Below are 15763 nucleotides of genomic sequence, written 5' to 3' on the forward strand. Positions count from 1 at the left end.
GCAGCACCCTCAGCGGTTCCAGGCCCAAGCTTGTCGACGCCGTCCCGACCAAGGGAGACTACGCCCGAGGAAAGATGGAGTCCAAGCATACGTGAACCGCCTCCTCAAGCGCGTCTCAACCCTGCTGGGGCGTCAGAAGCCCTCTCTTCGCACTCCTTCCGTCGCGGCGACGCTCAACATGCGAATGCGGACGAGAAGCTTGCTCCACAGTGGATCTTCGACCGGGGCGCCTGGGACATGAGCAAGGTAAACAAAGGCTTCGCGTATGTGTTCAACACACCGCAGGAGGACCGCAAGGTCGCGCGTGTACTGAGCGGGTGGAGTGTCGACGATGTGCCAAAAGTGTTTATGTTGACACAGCTTCAACGAAACAATATCTCCAAGTGGACGATGTCACTATGGAGAGAATCCCGGTTATGCTGGATGAAGAGCCAACCAGGGATAGCAGTGTGGCTCGGACTGGTGGGGCTGACGAAGATAAGGTACATCATCCAGAAGTGTTTATTCTTATTTTTATTTTTAAGTATAAGCATAAGCATTCGACGTTGAGGTCTTGGATCACTCCACGCAGGAGCAACTCGCGCGCCTACAAGACATCCTGTACAGTTCATGCTCGGGATTGAAAGACCCCCGGTTCAACGTTAGTGGTAAAGTTCTTGCTGTACTTACCGCTTACCTGGTCAAGTACTACCCTCTGTTGAAGGCGCTGTCTCCTTCTGCGCCGATCGTGCTTCGCGTGGAGGAGAGCTTGGACACGTCTGGAATTTCTCATGCCGACATGATGGCCTGGTCATCGGCCCTGAACAGATCACCGTCGACAACCTTTGATCGCAACAACAAGCAACAAGATGATGCAAGAGGATGCAGAGGATGTCATCACGGCGCTGTCATTAAAAGCTTATCGCGCTTAATCGCACGTTGAGCGCTCGCTTGACAATCGTCGAAGCTGCTATACTAAATAGTCCAAGCACACAAGCTACACAGGTGCTGCGTGAACAAACGGACGCAACGTCAGATCAAGATCCCAAGCCTAAACGCAGGAAGAAGCAAGTGACGCACCTGTCGACCACATGGTACGAGTGGTACACGAAGGTGCTACCCGTTTGGAGTTCTGCCGACCGCCAGAAAAAGTCAGAGTCGCGCCACGTCGTCGCTTTTATGAAAGTATTCCTCGAGCAAGGTGTCAAGCTGGACACGAAGGCGAAGGACTACCGATACCAAGTCCTCGGCGCCGGTCGCCGCGCGGAAGAAGCCGTGATTGCCTTCTTGAAGGCGCGTGGCACAAACGCGAAGGGATCTGGAAGCGTCCTGCGCGCGCTGCGCCCACTCCACAAGGATGGTATCTTGGACAAGCACATCGCTGCGTACAAGCGGCTGCTTGCGATTGGAAGAATTGTCAATCCTGCACCAATTGACACACAAGAACATCCTCGCAGTAGCAGGCCACGTGTAAGTTTCAAACCAAGCAAATACATATTGCGTTTGTTAAGTACACTGTATACACACACGCTTTGACACATGCAGCTGTAGCATCGGCCGTGGCCAGCATCATGAACTCGCTCCAGCGTCGCCCAGCAGCAGCAACAGCAGCAGCTCACCAAACAGCGACGGCGCCGTGCCTCAGCTCTAGCGCCTTTCGCCGTCCATCCGTGCCAGCGTAGTCCAGCGCCATCTCGCTCCAGCAGCACGTACATGTCACGCAGCACGTAGAACACACGAACATCCCACGCAAAACGCAAACCCACAACACAGCACACTCCAAACCACATGGAGCGTACCCGCAGCAGCATCACACGTAACCACAAGCGTCTGTAAGTGGCAGCAGCGTTCCCCAGCGACACCGTCGTTCAGTCCTAGCGTCGTCCTGCTTCAGCATCACAAGCATCAGACCCCCACCGAATCCCAAAGGATAGCGCCGGCCCGACTTGAACGGGCACCTCAGGGGCGAACCCCTGGCTCTTCCTTGAGCTACGGCACTGTGGTGGTAGAGGTCGGAGCTCTGCTCAGTAGCCGCTGAAAAAAGGAGAATGAGCTGTTTTGGCCCCCGTCGGCGCCTCTACAGCCACGCATTGGTGCGTGTCTATACGAAGACAGGTGCCAACTGCCTATTGGCTGATACCAAGCAATAGTTGGCTGCTCGCCTTTATTGGCTAATAAAGGTGGTCAATGGGTAACGTCCACGTTGACTGTATGTGCTCTCATTAGTGGCCCCCTTTGCCTGTTGCCGCCCTCACAAATGAATTTGCGGCCTCCGGTGCACATTGCTCTGTTCTGTGTCTGCTCTGTTATCTGTTCGGGCGAGCTTCGGACCTGTCGATGATCAAGAAGCGGAACATCTCTATAGATGCCGCTCGTGTCTTCTTCCTTCGCTTGGTCCGTGTGAAGACGTCGGAAGAACAAGGTTTGTCTCTCTTCCCCGACGCTGACTTCGCAACGTGCCCCTTGCTCGCTGTTGCTCTCGCCCTCCCGCCCAAGCAGCACCGTGCCCAGCTCTCATCGGGAACCTTCCCGACCAAGTGCAGCAAACGCCGACCACACTATCACCTGACGTTCCGCTCGTGGAACTCCTGAACGCACCACCGGCGACCTCTGGTCTTGCTACGCCTGCTCCTCCTCCTCCTCGTACTGCTGCGGCCCCGACAAACTACGCACATGTCAACCGTGTGCTTGATCGCGTCGCCCCTGCCGCCGGTGTGTCAGCTGCTCTCACGTCGCACTCTTTCCGTCGTGGTGGGGCCCATCATGCCAACGGCTGCGAGAAGGTGACCGCGCGCTGGATCTTTGATCGCGGATCTTGGAACCTAAGCACCACAAACAAAGGGTTCAACTACATCTTCAACACAAGTAGAGAAGACCACATGATTGCCAAGGTATTGAGTGGATACAAACCAGAAGACGTTGTCCCTCTCCAAGACCTGCCCAGCTTTGACGCAGACACGCTTGACGCGATTGCCAAGTTCCAACGAGTCTTGTTCGCAGCTTGCTATCAACTAGAGACGGAGAGCTTCAACATCAACCGGAAGGTTCTGGATGTCCTAACCGCTTGCGTCGTTAGGCACTATCCCGTCGTAAAGGTCTTGAATCCCACCAGTCCAGCGGTGCAACGACTCGAAACCTATGTTACGCAGGCTGGACGTACGCTTCCGGACCTCTTAGCCTGGTCGACGCATCTTGCAGGAGCGCAGCATTCCTGTAAAGACAACATAGAAGCATCTACCTCACCATCCATGCCAATGGAACCAAGCCAAGAACAGAAGATCATCGAGCACCAGGCCTCTGTCATTAAACACCTTATCGAAAATTCCAAGCGCCAAGACGCCCGCATGGATCTGCTTGAGGCTAAGCTGAACGGTGATCCTGTAGCTGAAACGCAAAAAAGAAGCATTCAAGATGAAGACGCCACAGATGTGAGCAAACCCAAGCACAAACAGCGTAGAGGATCAGCAACCTACCTTCATGCGACTTGATTTACCTGGTACGCGCAAGAGCCACGCTGGTACGTCGAAGCACCGAAGCAGCAGCGCTCGAAGGCCAAGCTGCTAGTCGCGTACATGAAGCTGTTCCTCGACGACCGCTTCGTTCTCAGCAAAACCTCAGCGGACCACCGCGACCGAGTTCTGGAGCTGGGGAAGCGCGCCGAAAATGCCGTACTCACGTACTTGAAAGGCAAACACAGCGTCAACTCTCGCGGATCGAGCGCGGTCCTCAAGCACCTCCAGCGGGTCCACTGCACCGGCGAGCTAAATGCCAAGCTCCAGCGCCACCGTCAGCTGCTCCAGACAGCTGCAATCCAAGACCCGTCTCCTGGCTACACGCAGGACGTTCTTGAGGAGGTTAGTAAGTAGAACAATCATTTAAATGTGAATGCATTCTCCCTTCCTCACAGCATTAAGCTATGTCGACCTCAACACACGTATGCAATCACCTATCTTGCTGATCTGAGCTGTTCACGAAACTTAAACTTCGCTACAAGGCCTCTAACCCAAGCATAAGCAATAACGATGGCCCCATTTGAACAGGCATCCTCAAGGCCGAAACCTTGCGCTCTCCTAGTTGAGCTACATCGTTGGAAGGGAAGGGGGGTCAGAGGCGACCTGGAGGCTTGGAAGGCCGTGAAGCCCGTACGGGAGATCAGCGTAGTTGCGTTGAAAAAAGTAAGACTGACCGCCAACGTGAGCTGTCGGCGACGGATTGACTGAAAGTGAGAGGCTGCAAACCATTTGATACGTGTAGTCTAACGCAATTACAAGTGGCCCGTTTTTACTGGCAGATAATTAACCAATAAGCAGTAGTAGCTCTGATAACTGACTGTCGTCTACCTTAATTTACCGGACAGATGCAAAATTATCCGGACGATCGTGGCGGTTCTGCCTCATTGTTAAATTTGCTAGCTCATGTGCACGTGACTCTCATGCCAAAAATGCATAGACAAACAAAATAGTGATTCTCTCAGCCCAGAGGGCGTTTCAGGCCGTTTCCTGCCGTCTATAAAACAGTCTGTTTGACCACTCTTTGGCCTTTTGCGTCATTTCACATCAGGCTTGCCCTCCCCTAAACCTCGTACCTATCTGAGATAAACTGTGTACAATACATAGGTCCGATAAGGTCATCCAGTCCGATAAATTTTGGTATGGGTGAAACACCCTCCCCATGTTTCCTTTTGGAACTTGGCGTTTGGATGGCGTGCAAAGACAAGGTGTTGTGAGCTGCATTGTACCAATACAGTACTGCACCCCGTTTTCGCGACCTTGGACTTTTGATAAACTTCCGGATGTAATGACTCTGAATCCAAATTGTCAAGGATAATGCATCTCACTATCCTGGTACACTGTACCTGTTGTACCTAAGACCTCTCTAAGGTGATGACTGAACTATACTATTGTATAGTGTACGCCAGAGTGTACAGGCCTCTGGCCTCCTCGCCACTAATTATTCAATTCACTGTTCTTTTTCTCCCTTTCCTCACAAGTGTCTACTCCACACGTCTGTTCCCATCCGCTCACCGTAACAGGTTATGAGCCCAAGCCAAGCCTCAAGCGACGACTTCCCGCGTCTTATCGGCGCAGAGAACTTTGATGTCTGGAAGGCCCGCGTGTGCGCAGCCCTCGACGGCAAGCATCTCCTCGGCTTCGTGACGAAGGCCGACTACGACGGTGTATCCGAGGAAGAGAGCGATGATAGTGGGAGCGACATGTCCGACATAGACGACTCGCCGAAGACCAAGCCGACTGAAGAGATTGATTCTGATGCCGTCGACTATGACGAAAGCGACGACGATCTGAAGCCCCCGTCCGACTCTGATGACGATTCCGGAGACAGCGACTCGACGACGAAGGAGAAGAAACCCTCCAGCCGTCCCTTAACCGCCGCGATGCGAAGCGTGCTGAAAAGCGCGGGGCTCGACGCAAGCCTAAACCGCTAACCCCTAGCGAGCAACGCCGCCAAGAGGCGAAGACGAAAGCGTTCCTGATGAAAACAATGGACATCACGCACGTGCGACTCGTAAAGGATTTGAGGACTTCTTACCAGATCTTCCAAGCAATCTGTGCTTAGTATGAAGGTGCCGCCTTTCATGGTGATCCGTACTTTATCCAGCATTTCCTCATGGAGCTGAGGTACAAGGAGGGAGGTGTGGTGAAGTGCTTTCTCAGAAATAAGAGAATGGGCCTGACGCGGGGTCACTATCCCGAATCAGTGACAATTTCAATTGTTTGGCACGGGTGCAAGTTGCCTGTGGTGGATTAGCCATGACGAGCGGCACCCCGTATGGAATGACGATGGATCTGGTATGAGCGATGTACGGGAAGGCAAGATCCACCAAGACTTATCTCGGATCCACCCTTACCTGGATTCACTTAGGTGGATATGGGATATACTATACAAGAGTGGATCGAGTGTGGATCCTATGAAGGAAGGATGGTCGGTGCCCTCTGACGGTGGATCTAGTAGCCACGGCTAATGAGGAGTCAAAATCCACCGCGAGGTACCCCGGATCCCATACTTCCGGGTTCGGATCCAAGGAGGAAGGATCCCGCCTGGAGGGACCTGGATCCAGGGTATAGGGATGAGGGATACAGTGGATCTGGAACTTTCGCGGGACAATGGAGGTCACAGACGGTTGCAAGATGATGTTGGACGATTGGAGAGCACAAATCAACGGCGAGTGTACCATTACAGTGAGGTGGATCCAAGCGACCTGGATCCGGATGAGTGTACCCATAATAGGGTGACCATGATGATTACGTCATATATCCGGTGGATCTGAAGATAACACAGCTGGGATGATGGGTCAAGGGAAGAAGGGACATGCAGCCGAGCCTGGTAAGGGATTTAGCAGATGAAAGACATAGAAGATAGAAATCCAGGCAGGTATAGGCTTAAATATCAATACAGAACCTCATTTGCACCATAACACGCAAGTGCCTTCCTGCCCTCAAGAACCGGAACTACATTGGCCGTACGAGCTCGGAGAAGGTTGGGAATTGCGAATCTAGTGTTGGTAGTGATAACTGGATAATACATTGGCCAGTTCCTACAACCTAGTAAGCTTTCCCATACACGTGCAGATCCGACGGGTTAACCGAATTTACTACTTGGTCGGTTATACCCTAGAGGCTCTCAACTCTCAAGATCCCGTCACAGGAGGCGGCAAGTACGACGCAAATGAACGCAAAGGCAAGGGACACACCCGCAAGGCAACCCTACGGCCAGATCCACGATCTAGGCCCCGGATCCATAAGCTCGAATATTCGCTTAGGATTCGGAACAATCCACGGACGTAGAGTGAAGATTTTCCACTGCTGCTCCACCCCATCCCCACGTCTCGCCAAGACACTCAAGCTTCACCACTTGAACTCTTCGGAAGTTACCGAGAGAGCAAGATCCCGCCCTACCGACGGGTACACAAGGTGAGGAAAGTTCAGCAGAACACGGATCATCGGGGGACCCCCTCCGTTAGTCGGTGTCTGGGCGCAGTTGGTAAGTTGGATCTGGCAATCTCGCAGATTTTGCTGATCCCGCTACACCACAGAGGCGATCTTGATAATTTCTTCTTAGAACTGGAAAACGCGAAGCATGCTACCTCAGAAGCCACCGAATCGGTAAGACGGAAGGACAGAAGTCAACCTACCTGTTCCACGCGTTACCCAAATAATGGAAGGATGATCTCCGTGTTTGGAAGGGTCAGAGGGAGTATATCCCGTATGGAAAACTTAAGGCCAACATCGAACGGAAGGTTCGTGAGATTCTTGCGGAAGAGCGCTACACTCTAGCCAAGGGCACACCAGAGAGTCAAACGACCAAAGGCGAGCGAGCCTTTGTTGCTACACCCAACTTGGCCGAGTCAAGTGGATCTCGAATGTGCGTGTACTGTGAGCGGCCACGCCATTCGCCATTCGGCCACGACATTCGCCACTGCCGCTCTCTCCGAAAGGATCTCCGTGAAGGCCGTGTGAAAGGTGGTACGGTGCCTCCCGCAAACTTTGCGTTTAAGGGAGGCAACTCGAGCCGTAACCATCCGTACCGCCACAGCAACAAAAACCCAGTCGTGAACGCGACAATCGTGGTGGACGTGGCAATCGTGATCGACGTGACCACCGATCTGAAAAAAGCCTTGATAGAACGATTCAGGCAACGAGCGCAAGGAGTTCAACCAAGAGCGCCACGATGTCGGTCTTATTACTGTTGTAGCGACTGTCAACGCCGCAATCAGCTTGACTGCCCAAACCACCGTGAGCCCCGAACCTACCTGGACTATCGACTCTGGATGCACGCGTCATGTTACGCACGAATCCCAGTGGTTCTCGACCAAAACTGTGAGCAGCGGCTTTATTACTGTTGGTGGGAAGAACCAAATCTTCATCGAAGGAATTGGAAACGTTGAGCTGGAAGTCATTGACTCCAAAGGCACCAAGAGGATGCTCACCCTCCATGATGTGCTGTATGCTCCTGAGCTGAAATTCAGCCTTCTCTCTCGGTACCGGCAGCCGTGAAGTGTGGTGTTGGAATTCCCACGTGAACGCTTGCTACAAATATAGTTAGGACGTTCCCACAACAATACGTCTACTAGGATAGTAAACGATCGCTCGGGCGGACCTGAAGACCCCAGTTCTGCCCTTGCACCGGGACAAACTGGACCATGTAAACTACTTACATAGGCCAACCAGTAAGAACTAGAACACGCTACGAGCACGAGCAGAACTAATTAGTGTTATGATTTCTCGTGGTCCCAACGGCGGAAGGGTGCCAGGCACGGGTAAGCCTTTTACGAGGTCACCGAGTGTTCAACACTCGGTTGAAGAATAAAAGGGATGTAATTCAAGCACCCCCTGTCGTGCAAATAGGCAACAATAAGCCGTCACGTAAAAACCTCCCGATAGTAATCGGCCAATACACAAAGTCTATTGGCCTTGCCGGATGAACCCTCGCTACAGAGCTTCGAGTTCACCGACAGGCATAACACACTCAAACAGGCTTGACCAGACGCTTACCTTGAAGCTGGACGTCGTTCTGTGTGCTTGAGTGGAAATTCGTTCTGTATTTATGTTTACCCTTTCGGGTCTATTCCTAATAAGAAGTCCTAATCAAGTATACAAAAATCAACTGAACAATGATCCGTTATAGATCTTCTTGCACGCCAAGCGTCGTCTGCACCGTCGCATAAGCATCTTTAACGGCTCGCGCCCTGTCCCAGACGGTGAACGTGCCTTCAAAGGGTCGCTGAGTCTTCCGCGAACTCATCCCAACCGCCACTGAGAGTTCGTACCGTAGATGGTCCGATGAATGCGAATCCGGGCAGTCCATTATTAATAATAAGGACAGCCTGGATTCAGTGACATCTGGACCGTATCCAGTATCCGTTGAGAGTTCGGAAGTGACGCCGTCGAGTCCCTTGCACCTTGGAGTCACTGTACATCACGTGACCGAGGGTTCGTCGCTTGAACATCTTGGGCGGTGTCACGTCTTTGTCGACGGGTGATTATTCTCAACTATGGAGAAATCACTACACCACAACTGCCTCTGTCGCAATGGAAGCCACGGTACCGGTGCCCGTTGTGACATTTCTTCATTCTCCAATTCACCATCCAGTCACCGTATGTCCAAGCGATTGAGTCGAGCAATGTCCGACGCGTTTCAGCGTCTCAATCCTCGCCGACGTCGCGAACGTTTACAGCTAGAGGTACGCCAGCTCATCCTTCTATTGAATCATCGGCGCCTTGCTCATCATCTTGCACTACTTGTCTTGTTTCTTAGGAGGGCAACACCGAGGTTTCGAACGCCCCTCAGCCTCCTACACTACCTCCGACGATAACATCATCAGCCGGACCTCCGGCACTTCCTGCCCCGGACTTTTCACCCCCTGTGGCAGCTCCTGTTGAGGCTGGTGCCGAGGATTTGCAGGGTCCGGCTGCGGCTCCAGCTGCCGAGGTTCAGGTTCCCGATGCAGAGGAGAAGGAGAGTGAGGACTCAACTTCGTTGGCACTCTTGGCCACCGCTGCCCGGCAATTGGAGTCACTTTGAATCCTAGCTGCAGGTTCCTAGACGCTCTCGAACATCTTAGCTAACTGTTGAGGGGTCCAGCGAGGTTTCGTTTTCAGTGGTCGCTCCCCAGTCGCATTCATGTTTTCTTATTCTTAATCCACTTTCACAGCGTAATCATGTTCATGTCGTTCTTCAAATGCATATACAATTTGTTGTTGCAGTAACGTTTTTCGTCTGTTACCACAGGCTGCATCGCCCTGTGGACAGTTCACACGTGATCTAGTCACGCTAGTCTTCGTCCGCCACTTGCGCCATCTGCAGCCGATTCTCGCTCTTCTTGGCTCGCAAATAGTCGTACAGCAGACCTCCACATGACAAGTTGGATGCTGGTTCCCAAGTTGGGTCTTTGTAGCCCACCCACTTGACTTTGAGCTCGCGTATAGCACGTTCCGTGCTCGTCGACAGTGGTGTTCTGTCGTCGAGGATGGCCTCAACTTCATATTCACCGGCAACTTGATCTGGTTCCCAGCTGGGACCAGGCAATATCTCCTCATCAAAATCGAGTCTTGCTTCATAAGTCGCGTCTAGTACCAACCGAGTGTTCGGTCGACTGTTGAATTCGTTGACAGCCTTGAGTCTCGACACATGCACTACTGGGTAGAAGCGATACCCACTTCGGTCCGGCAGTTCTAGCTCGTACGCAAACTCTTCCACCTTGCGCTTGATCCGAAAAGGTCCATGCCACCGATGAGCTAATTTCTTCGCCAAGCCCGGTTTGATGCGTTCCATGTACAGCCACGCCCGGCTCCCAATCTCGAAACGAGATCTCGGTGGGGCTCTTGCAGAATCATCTGTCTCTTCCGAAGCTTCTGGAGGGTCCACCGAGTGTTCATTTCCACTTGGTTGAGGTACAGCGGCTTTTTCCAGTCGACTCAGGGCATCATTATGCTTTTTAGCCCTTCGCTCCTTTTCTACAGCCTGATAGTCTTTGGCCATAGTGAGAACGATCTCATGTTGTCGATTGATCTCACGCCGCCACGCCATTTCGTCAGACGGCTTGCCGAGTCCTCGTTTGGGTGATGACGACATCTCCCGCAACGTTGACTGCGCATCCCAACCGTGAACGAGGTAGAACGGTGTTTCTTTTTGTAATAGGGCATTAACGGTGATTACCGAGGAGTCAAGCAGTAGAGAGCACGTGGGAGGTGTTGGGTACGTCAGTGAAGTGAGCGGTTACATGGCGTTAGCTGGTGTGGCAAGCGGAGACCACACAAATGCGATCTTGTATCCAGAAGCGACGCGTGGGAGTTGCGAGCCAATCAGGAGTGACCAAAGATCGCAATAGGAACCCGACGTGCAGAGGAAAAGCGACGTGGAGACGGAGAGCGGTGGGACTTCGAGATTTGCGTCGGAGAGCAGTACCAGATTGAATCTTACTTCGAGATTTGCGCAGTCGAGCACAAAGGCGAAGTAACTGCAAGTACGGAGAAGTGCGAGGTAGTGAGTGGGGTGCACGAAGCGGTCAGAGGACCAACACGAGAAGAGAGAAGGAGAAGAGAGAGAAGAGGTGCGACTGGACGGACGATCAGTGGTCAGTGCATTGGTGGACGCGTGGGGCAACGACAGCGACGGGCGACGAGACCAGGAGGAGAGGACCCTCCGGGTTACTGTGTGGCTGCGTGCCGTAGGGTAGGCGCCAGAGGCGTGATCCAAGTGGCTTTAGTAAGCGAGGCTTAGTGGGACCCGAATCGTCGGTGCTTTGTGTGGACAGAGCTGTGCTGGTGGCGGATTAGAAGGACAGGAGCACGGAGAGTGGACGCTCGACAAGTTACGGACGCGTGGCGAGTCGGAAGCGTAAGCGTAAGACTGAGTAGCGGTGTATTCCGGGAAAGAAAGCCCAGAGAAGAACCGTGGCAACATGTCGAGAGTTGAGAGGGTGAGTCAGGTGAGTGACAGCACGCCATCGAGAGCGAGCTCGCGGCTGCTAGTCACAACAGGCCATAGTCACAGGAGTTGAGGAGAGAAGTAAATAAAATAGGGACGAGAGTTCCGGCACCTTTGCGAGGGGCCTACAGAGTGTGTGAGTTTCATTGAGACGGGCTACCCTACAAACCGAGCTACTGGCAGTCCACCGCAGGAAGCACAGACAATATACGATCCGCCAGCAACGGGGCGTAAGCGGGGTTGTCACATGGTGGTCATACAGGGGCATTCGTCAGTCAAACGAAGAAGTGTCACGACGAAACGAGTACCGGAAAGTGGGAGAACGAGTGATACTGCGGCAGACGAGATGTCTTCAACGTCTCCAGCAAGAACAGTAATGAGAAGACGAAGGTCGAAGGATGTCGAGCGACGAGTCGACGACTTGGTTAGTTCTGCTACACAAGCGAACCCCAAGAAGCAACGAAAGAATGGACGCGAGGAGCAGCGTCGAGAAGGACCAGAGGCGACGCCAACCGAGCAGACGTCTGTAGTTGAAGAGGCCTCGGAATGAGAAGAATCGAAGCAAAGCGACAGCTCCAGTAACAAGACGCTCGAGTTAGTGGATGTTGCACGAGTATTGCACGGACTGACAGCGATGGTGGCGGGGTTGCAGCCTAGCATGGCTGACAGTCAAGATGAAGTCAGGGACATTCGCAGTGGCGAGAGCCAAACCGATGACGCAGGTGGCGGTGCATCCCAGAGCGTAGCGGTGATGACAGGGGGCAAGGCAAACGATGTCGAGTCAGTGGCGACAGTGGCTGCGGCACTACAGCAACTGACAGGTGCCATGACGAATCTGCAGATGCCTCAAAGTGGAAGTCAGCAGGCCGAGCGCGGAGAGCAACGTTCAGTCGATCGGGTGACAGTGCGACAGGAAATCCAGCGATTGGCGGAAAGGGTGAAGACACTACAAATGCAGTCGAGTCATGACAAGTTACATGAACCAGAGGGAGCCGAGGTACATGGAGGGAGACGCTAGCAACCTGTCGATGCTTCGACAACACCATCTCGTCACCACAACCGAAGTCGAGAGCGAAGAGAAGAGCAACGAGAGCGAGGCCATGTCAATCACGGGGAGCATGGAGAACGCAGAGATGATCGACGCGGACAGCGAGAGACGGTGCGGAGAAGACGGCGGGTAGATCCATCTCCACCGGACGACATCAGCAGCTCTGACGGGTCACGAGATGAAGACCGACATCGAGATAATAACCGTAGAAGCACTGGACAAAGCAGCTCGGGGGATTCTTCGAGTTTGCCGAGTAGTAGCAGCAGCGAAAGCGAGGGTGAATCAGAACGACGACGGCGCCGTAGGCATCGGGAGGAACATGATCAACGAGGAAGAGGAAGACGACGCGGTCGACGAGGCGAAGAGGGGCATCGACGAGGAAGAAGCCCGAGGCGAGGGAAGAACGTGAAAGACTTGGAGCTGCCGAGTTTTACACCTTCACCCAAAGGGTCGGTATCAACGTGGATAGATCGAGTGGACTTAGCATTAAAAGGGACTGCCGAGTCAGGACGAGGGCGTTGGTCTGACAAGTCGCTGTACTTCATATTGGGTAATAAGTTGATGGAGAATGCAGCTAAGTGGTGGGTCGACATGGATAGGAGACTCTCCGAGCGGAAGAGAACATGGACGAACCTAAAACAAATGTTTCTACGTCGATACGGAGAAAAGTTGGACAAGTCAGCTGCTGAATGGAGGGTCAGCATGCGTAGGATGATGCCGGGCGAAACACATGCGGATTTTGCGGCAGGGCTGCGAGATATGGTAGAACGAAACAAGGTCAGTGAGCGAGTGCTGCTGGCACAGTTTTACAGATGTCTCGATAAGACCACGAAGAAGCTAGTGAGGCAGGACCCGCAGCTTCGGACATTAGAAGAAGCTGTGGATAAGACCATGGAGATCGATGATTCGATGGGGCAATCGTGGGCGACGGCACCGAGTCGGTACGTCATCCCTATGAACGGAGCGACAGGAGCTACAAACGTTATCCCTGGTATCTGCGGTACGGGATTATTCCTAGACATTACTGGTGGTACGGATGATGGGGTCAGCATGCGACCAGAAATAGAGCACGTAGCGCTCTTTACGAGCCCGCAGGGCGTGTACAATACGTTCTCAAACACCTGGGACCCCCCGCCTGGACATCTATGGAACGGAAGGTACTGGTATGAGCCAAGGAAGAACGTAAAGAAGACTACAGCGGCTGTGGCGAGCAGTCATAAAGAAGCAAATAAACCTGCTGGGAATGCAAAACGGAGGAGAGATGCCGAGGACTCGAGCGACGATGAGTTTGCGACAAGACCAAAATACAGGAAGACGAAGGCAGCGGTCAAACAAACAGGGAAGCCCAGACAGCAACCGGATAGCGGAGAGGCCAAAGGAGTGCAGCAAAACAGCAGTCAACCACGTGGCGATGGTCCTGGCGTATGCTATCGGTGTAATCAACCTGGTCACTTTGCGAATGGTTGTCCAACCTTGAAGTGTTATGCATGTGGGAAATTGGGGCATATGGCAAGTGCGTGCACTGATCCGGAAGCCAAAAAGGGTAACGATGCATACTTGAAGACACGCATACCCAAAGAGCAGTCAGCGGAAAACTAGAGACGGACATGGTAGGAGGAATACGACGCCCGACAACAGAAGGAAATCCCCGACAGATGACGAGAGACGGCAGGATACTTCGTACAGCAAATGAGGTAGCGGTACGGACGCCTAAGAATGCTAGGACGCCAACATACCAAAGTGGGTCAGTAAACATTCGAGAGTCAGCGCGTACAGGGGATCGAGGAAGTCCGAGTGGCAGTGTGGGCGCAGTGGCACAAACGACAGCCACCGCGAAGAGAACCAGCTAAGAGAGTGGATGCAATGTTGGAACAACGGCGAAGCGATGCTGCGGAGCGAGATGGTGCAAGGGTCGCTATCTACGTGTCGACGGTGAGACCAGCGATGGCCTCGGTACGATACAAATACGCTGCACCTGCGGATCAACAACAGAACGAGGGCTGTGGACTCGACGGCGAACGTCAAACTGGGGAAGGCGCGTACTTATCAGCACCACAGTCGGAAACCAACAATGGCAAGGTGGATATTATCGGAGAGCTGTTAGTGAGCACGGTCGTGAGAAGGGAAACGATGGCTAAGGCGGAAGACACGACGAGAGCTGCGAGGGACAACGGCGCGAGTACCGCGGAGAAGGTAGACGCACCGCTAAGCGATGGTATTGCACAAATACGTCCTACACGTCGAAGAGAACGGAAACAAGCTAAACGCAAGAAAATGAAGAATGCGCGAGCACGACAGCGTAGTGCCGAGCAGCAAGATGCAGAAGAAATACAGCGTGTTACCGTCGAGCAGTTGACCAAGCGACAACGAGTTGCAGAAGTCGCTTTGAACGAAGTCGTGGAGCAGAAGCATCGGCGAAATGAGAGAAAGGCAGCGAGCGAACTGAGAACTGCTAGAGTGAGTCTAGTACAACGGCAAAAACGTGCGGGGCATGACGAGGAGCTGGCTAGTACAGACACTGAGGTGGAGTACGTGGAAGCAAACGACGGATTACCGACAGCTACGATGACAGTGGCAGGAGTTCGAAAGTGTATCAAGTTAGACAGTTGCGCAAGGTTCACCATCGCAGGGACACAATGGATGCAGTATGGCGACAAATTGGTGGACAAAAAAGCACCCGTTTACTATGTTGACGGCATTGGTGGCTTTCTCTTGGATGTCGTCAGAGTCTGGCGATTTAAAATGAGCAGCGCCTTTGGCGAGAAGGTCACAGTAGAAGCGTGTATTGTGTCGAGTTGTATGAAGGAACCTCCTTGGTGGCGACTCGACAGTGGTGCCCAAGTAAGCTCATCGTAGCCGACCCACTTAACCTTAAACTTTCGCCGGGATCGGGACGTACTCGTGGATAATGGTAAGTCGTCGTCAATGATTGCTTCGACTTCATGCTGGTTCATACTTGCGTCTGGCTCCCAGCTATCTTCAGGTAATAATTCCTCGTCAAAGTCAAATAGCTGAGTCTCTTCGAGGTCAGCGATTAGCCTCGTCTTGGGTCTTTAGCCAAGTTCGGTGACTGCCTTCAGACGTGATACATGGACCACTGGGTAGAGCCTATATCCGCTCTTGTCGGGTAACTCCAATTTATAGGCAAATTCTTCCACCATCTTCTTCACCCTTAATGGTCCATGCCATCGATGCGCTAACTTCTTTGTCAGGCCCGACTTGACTCGCTCCATAAACAACCAGACTTGGTCTCCTTCTTTGAAAAAGATTTGGTGGATTCATCGCCTGGTT

At 52.9% G+C, this 15763-nt stretch overlaps 1 protein-coding gene across 1 annotated transcript; it reads left to right on the forward strand.

Moving 5' to 3' along the window:
- Positions 1 to 14335: 14335 nt before the first annotated feature.
- On the forward strand, positions 14336 to 15317 carry PITG_19070 (uncharacterized protein; the record flags this gene model as incomplete). Its single annotated transcript, XM_002997013.1, has 2 exons — positions 14336 to 15000; positions 15278 to 15317. The coding sequence occupies 2 exons, from the start codon at positions 14336 to 14338 to the stop codon at positions 15315 to 15317; spliced, it is 705 nt and encodes a 234-aa protein (XP_002997059.1).
- Positions 15318 to 15763: the final 446 nt, after the last annotated feature.

The sequence above is a fragment of the Phytophthora infestans genome, genomic scaffold, assembly GCF_000142945.1.
Source record: "Phytophthora infestans T30-4 supercont1.91 genomic scaffold, whole genome shotgun sequence".
NCBI lineage: Eukaryota > Oomycota > Peronosporomycetes > Peronosporales > Peronosporaceae > Phytophthora > Phytophthora infestans.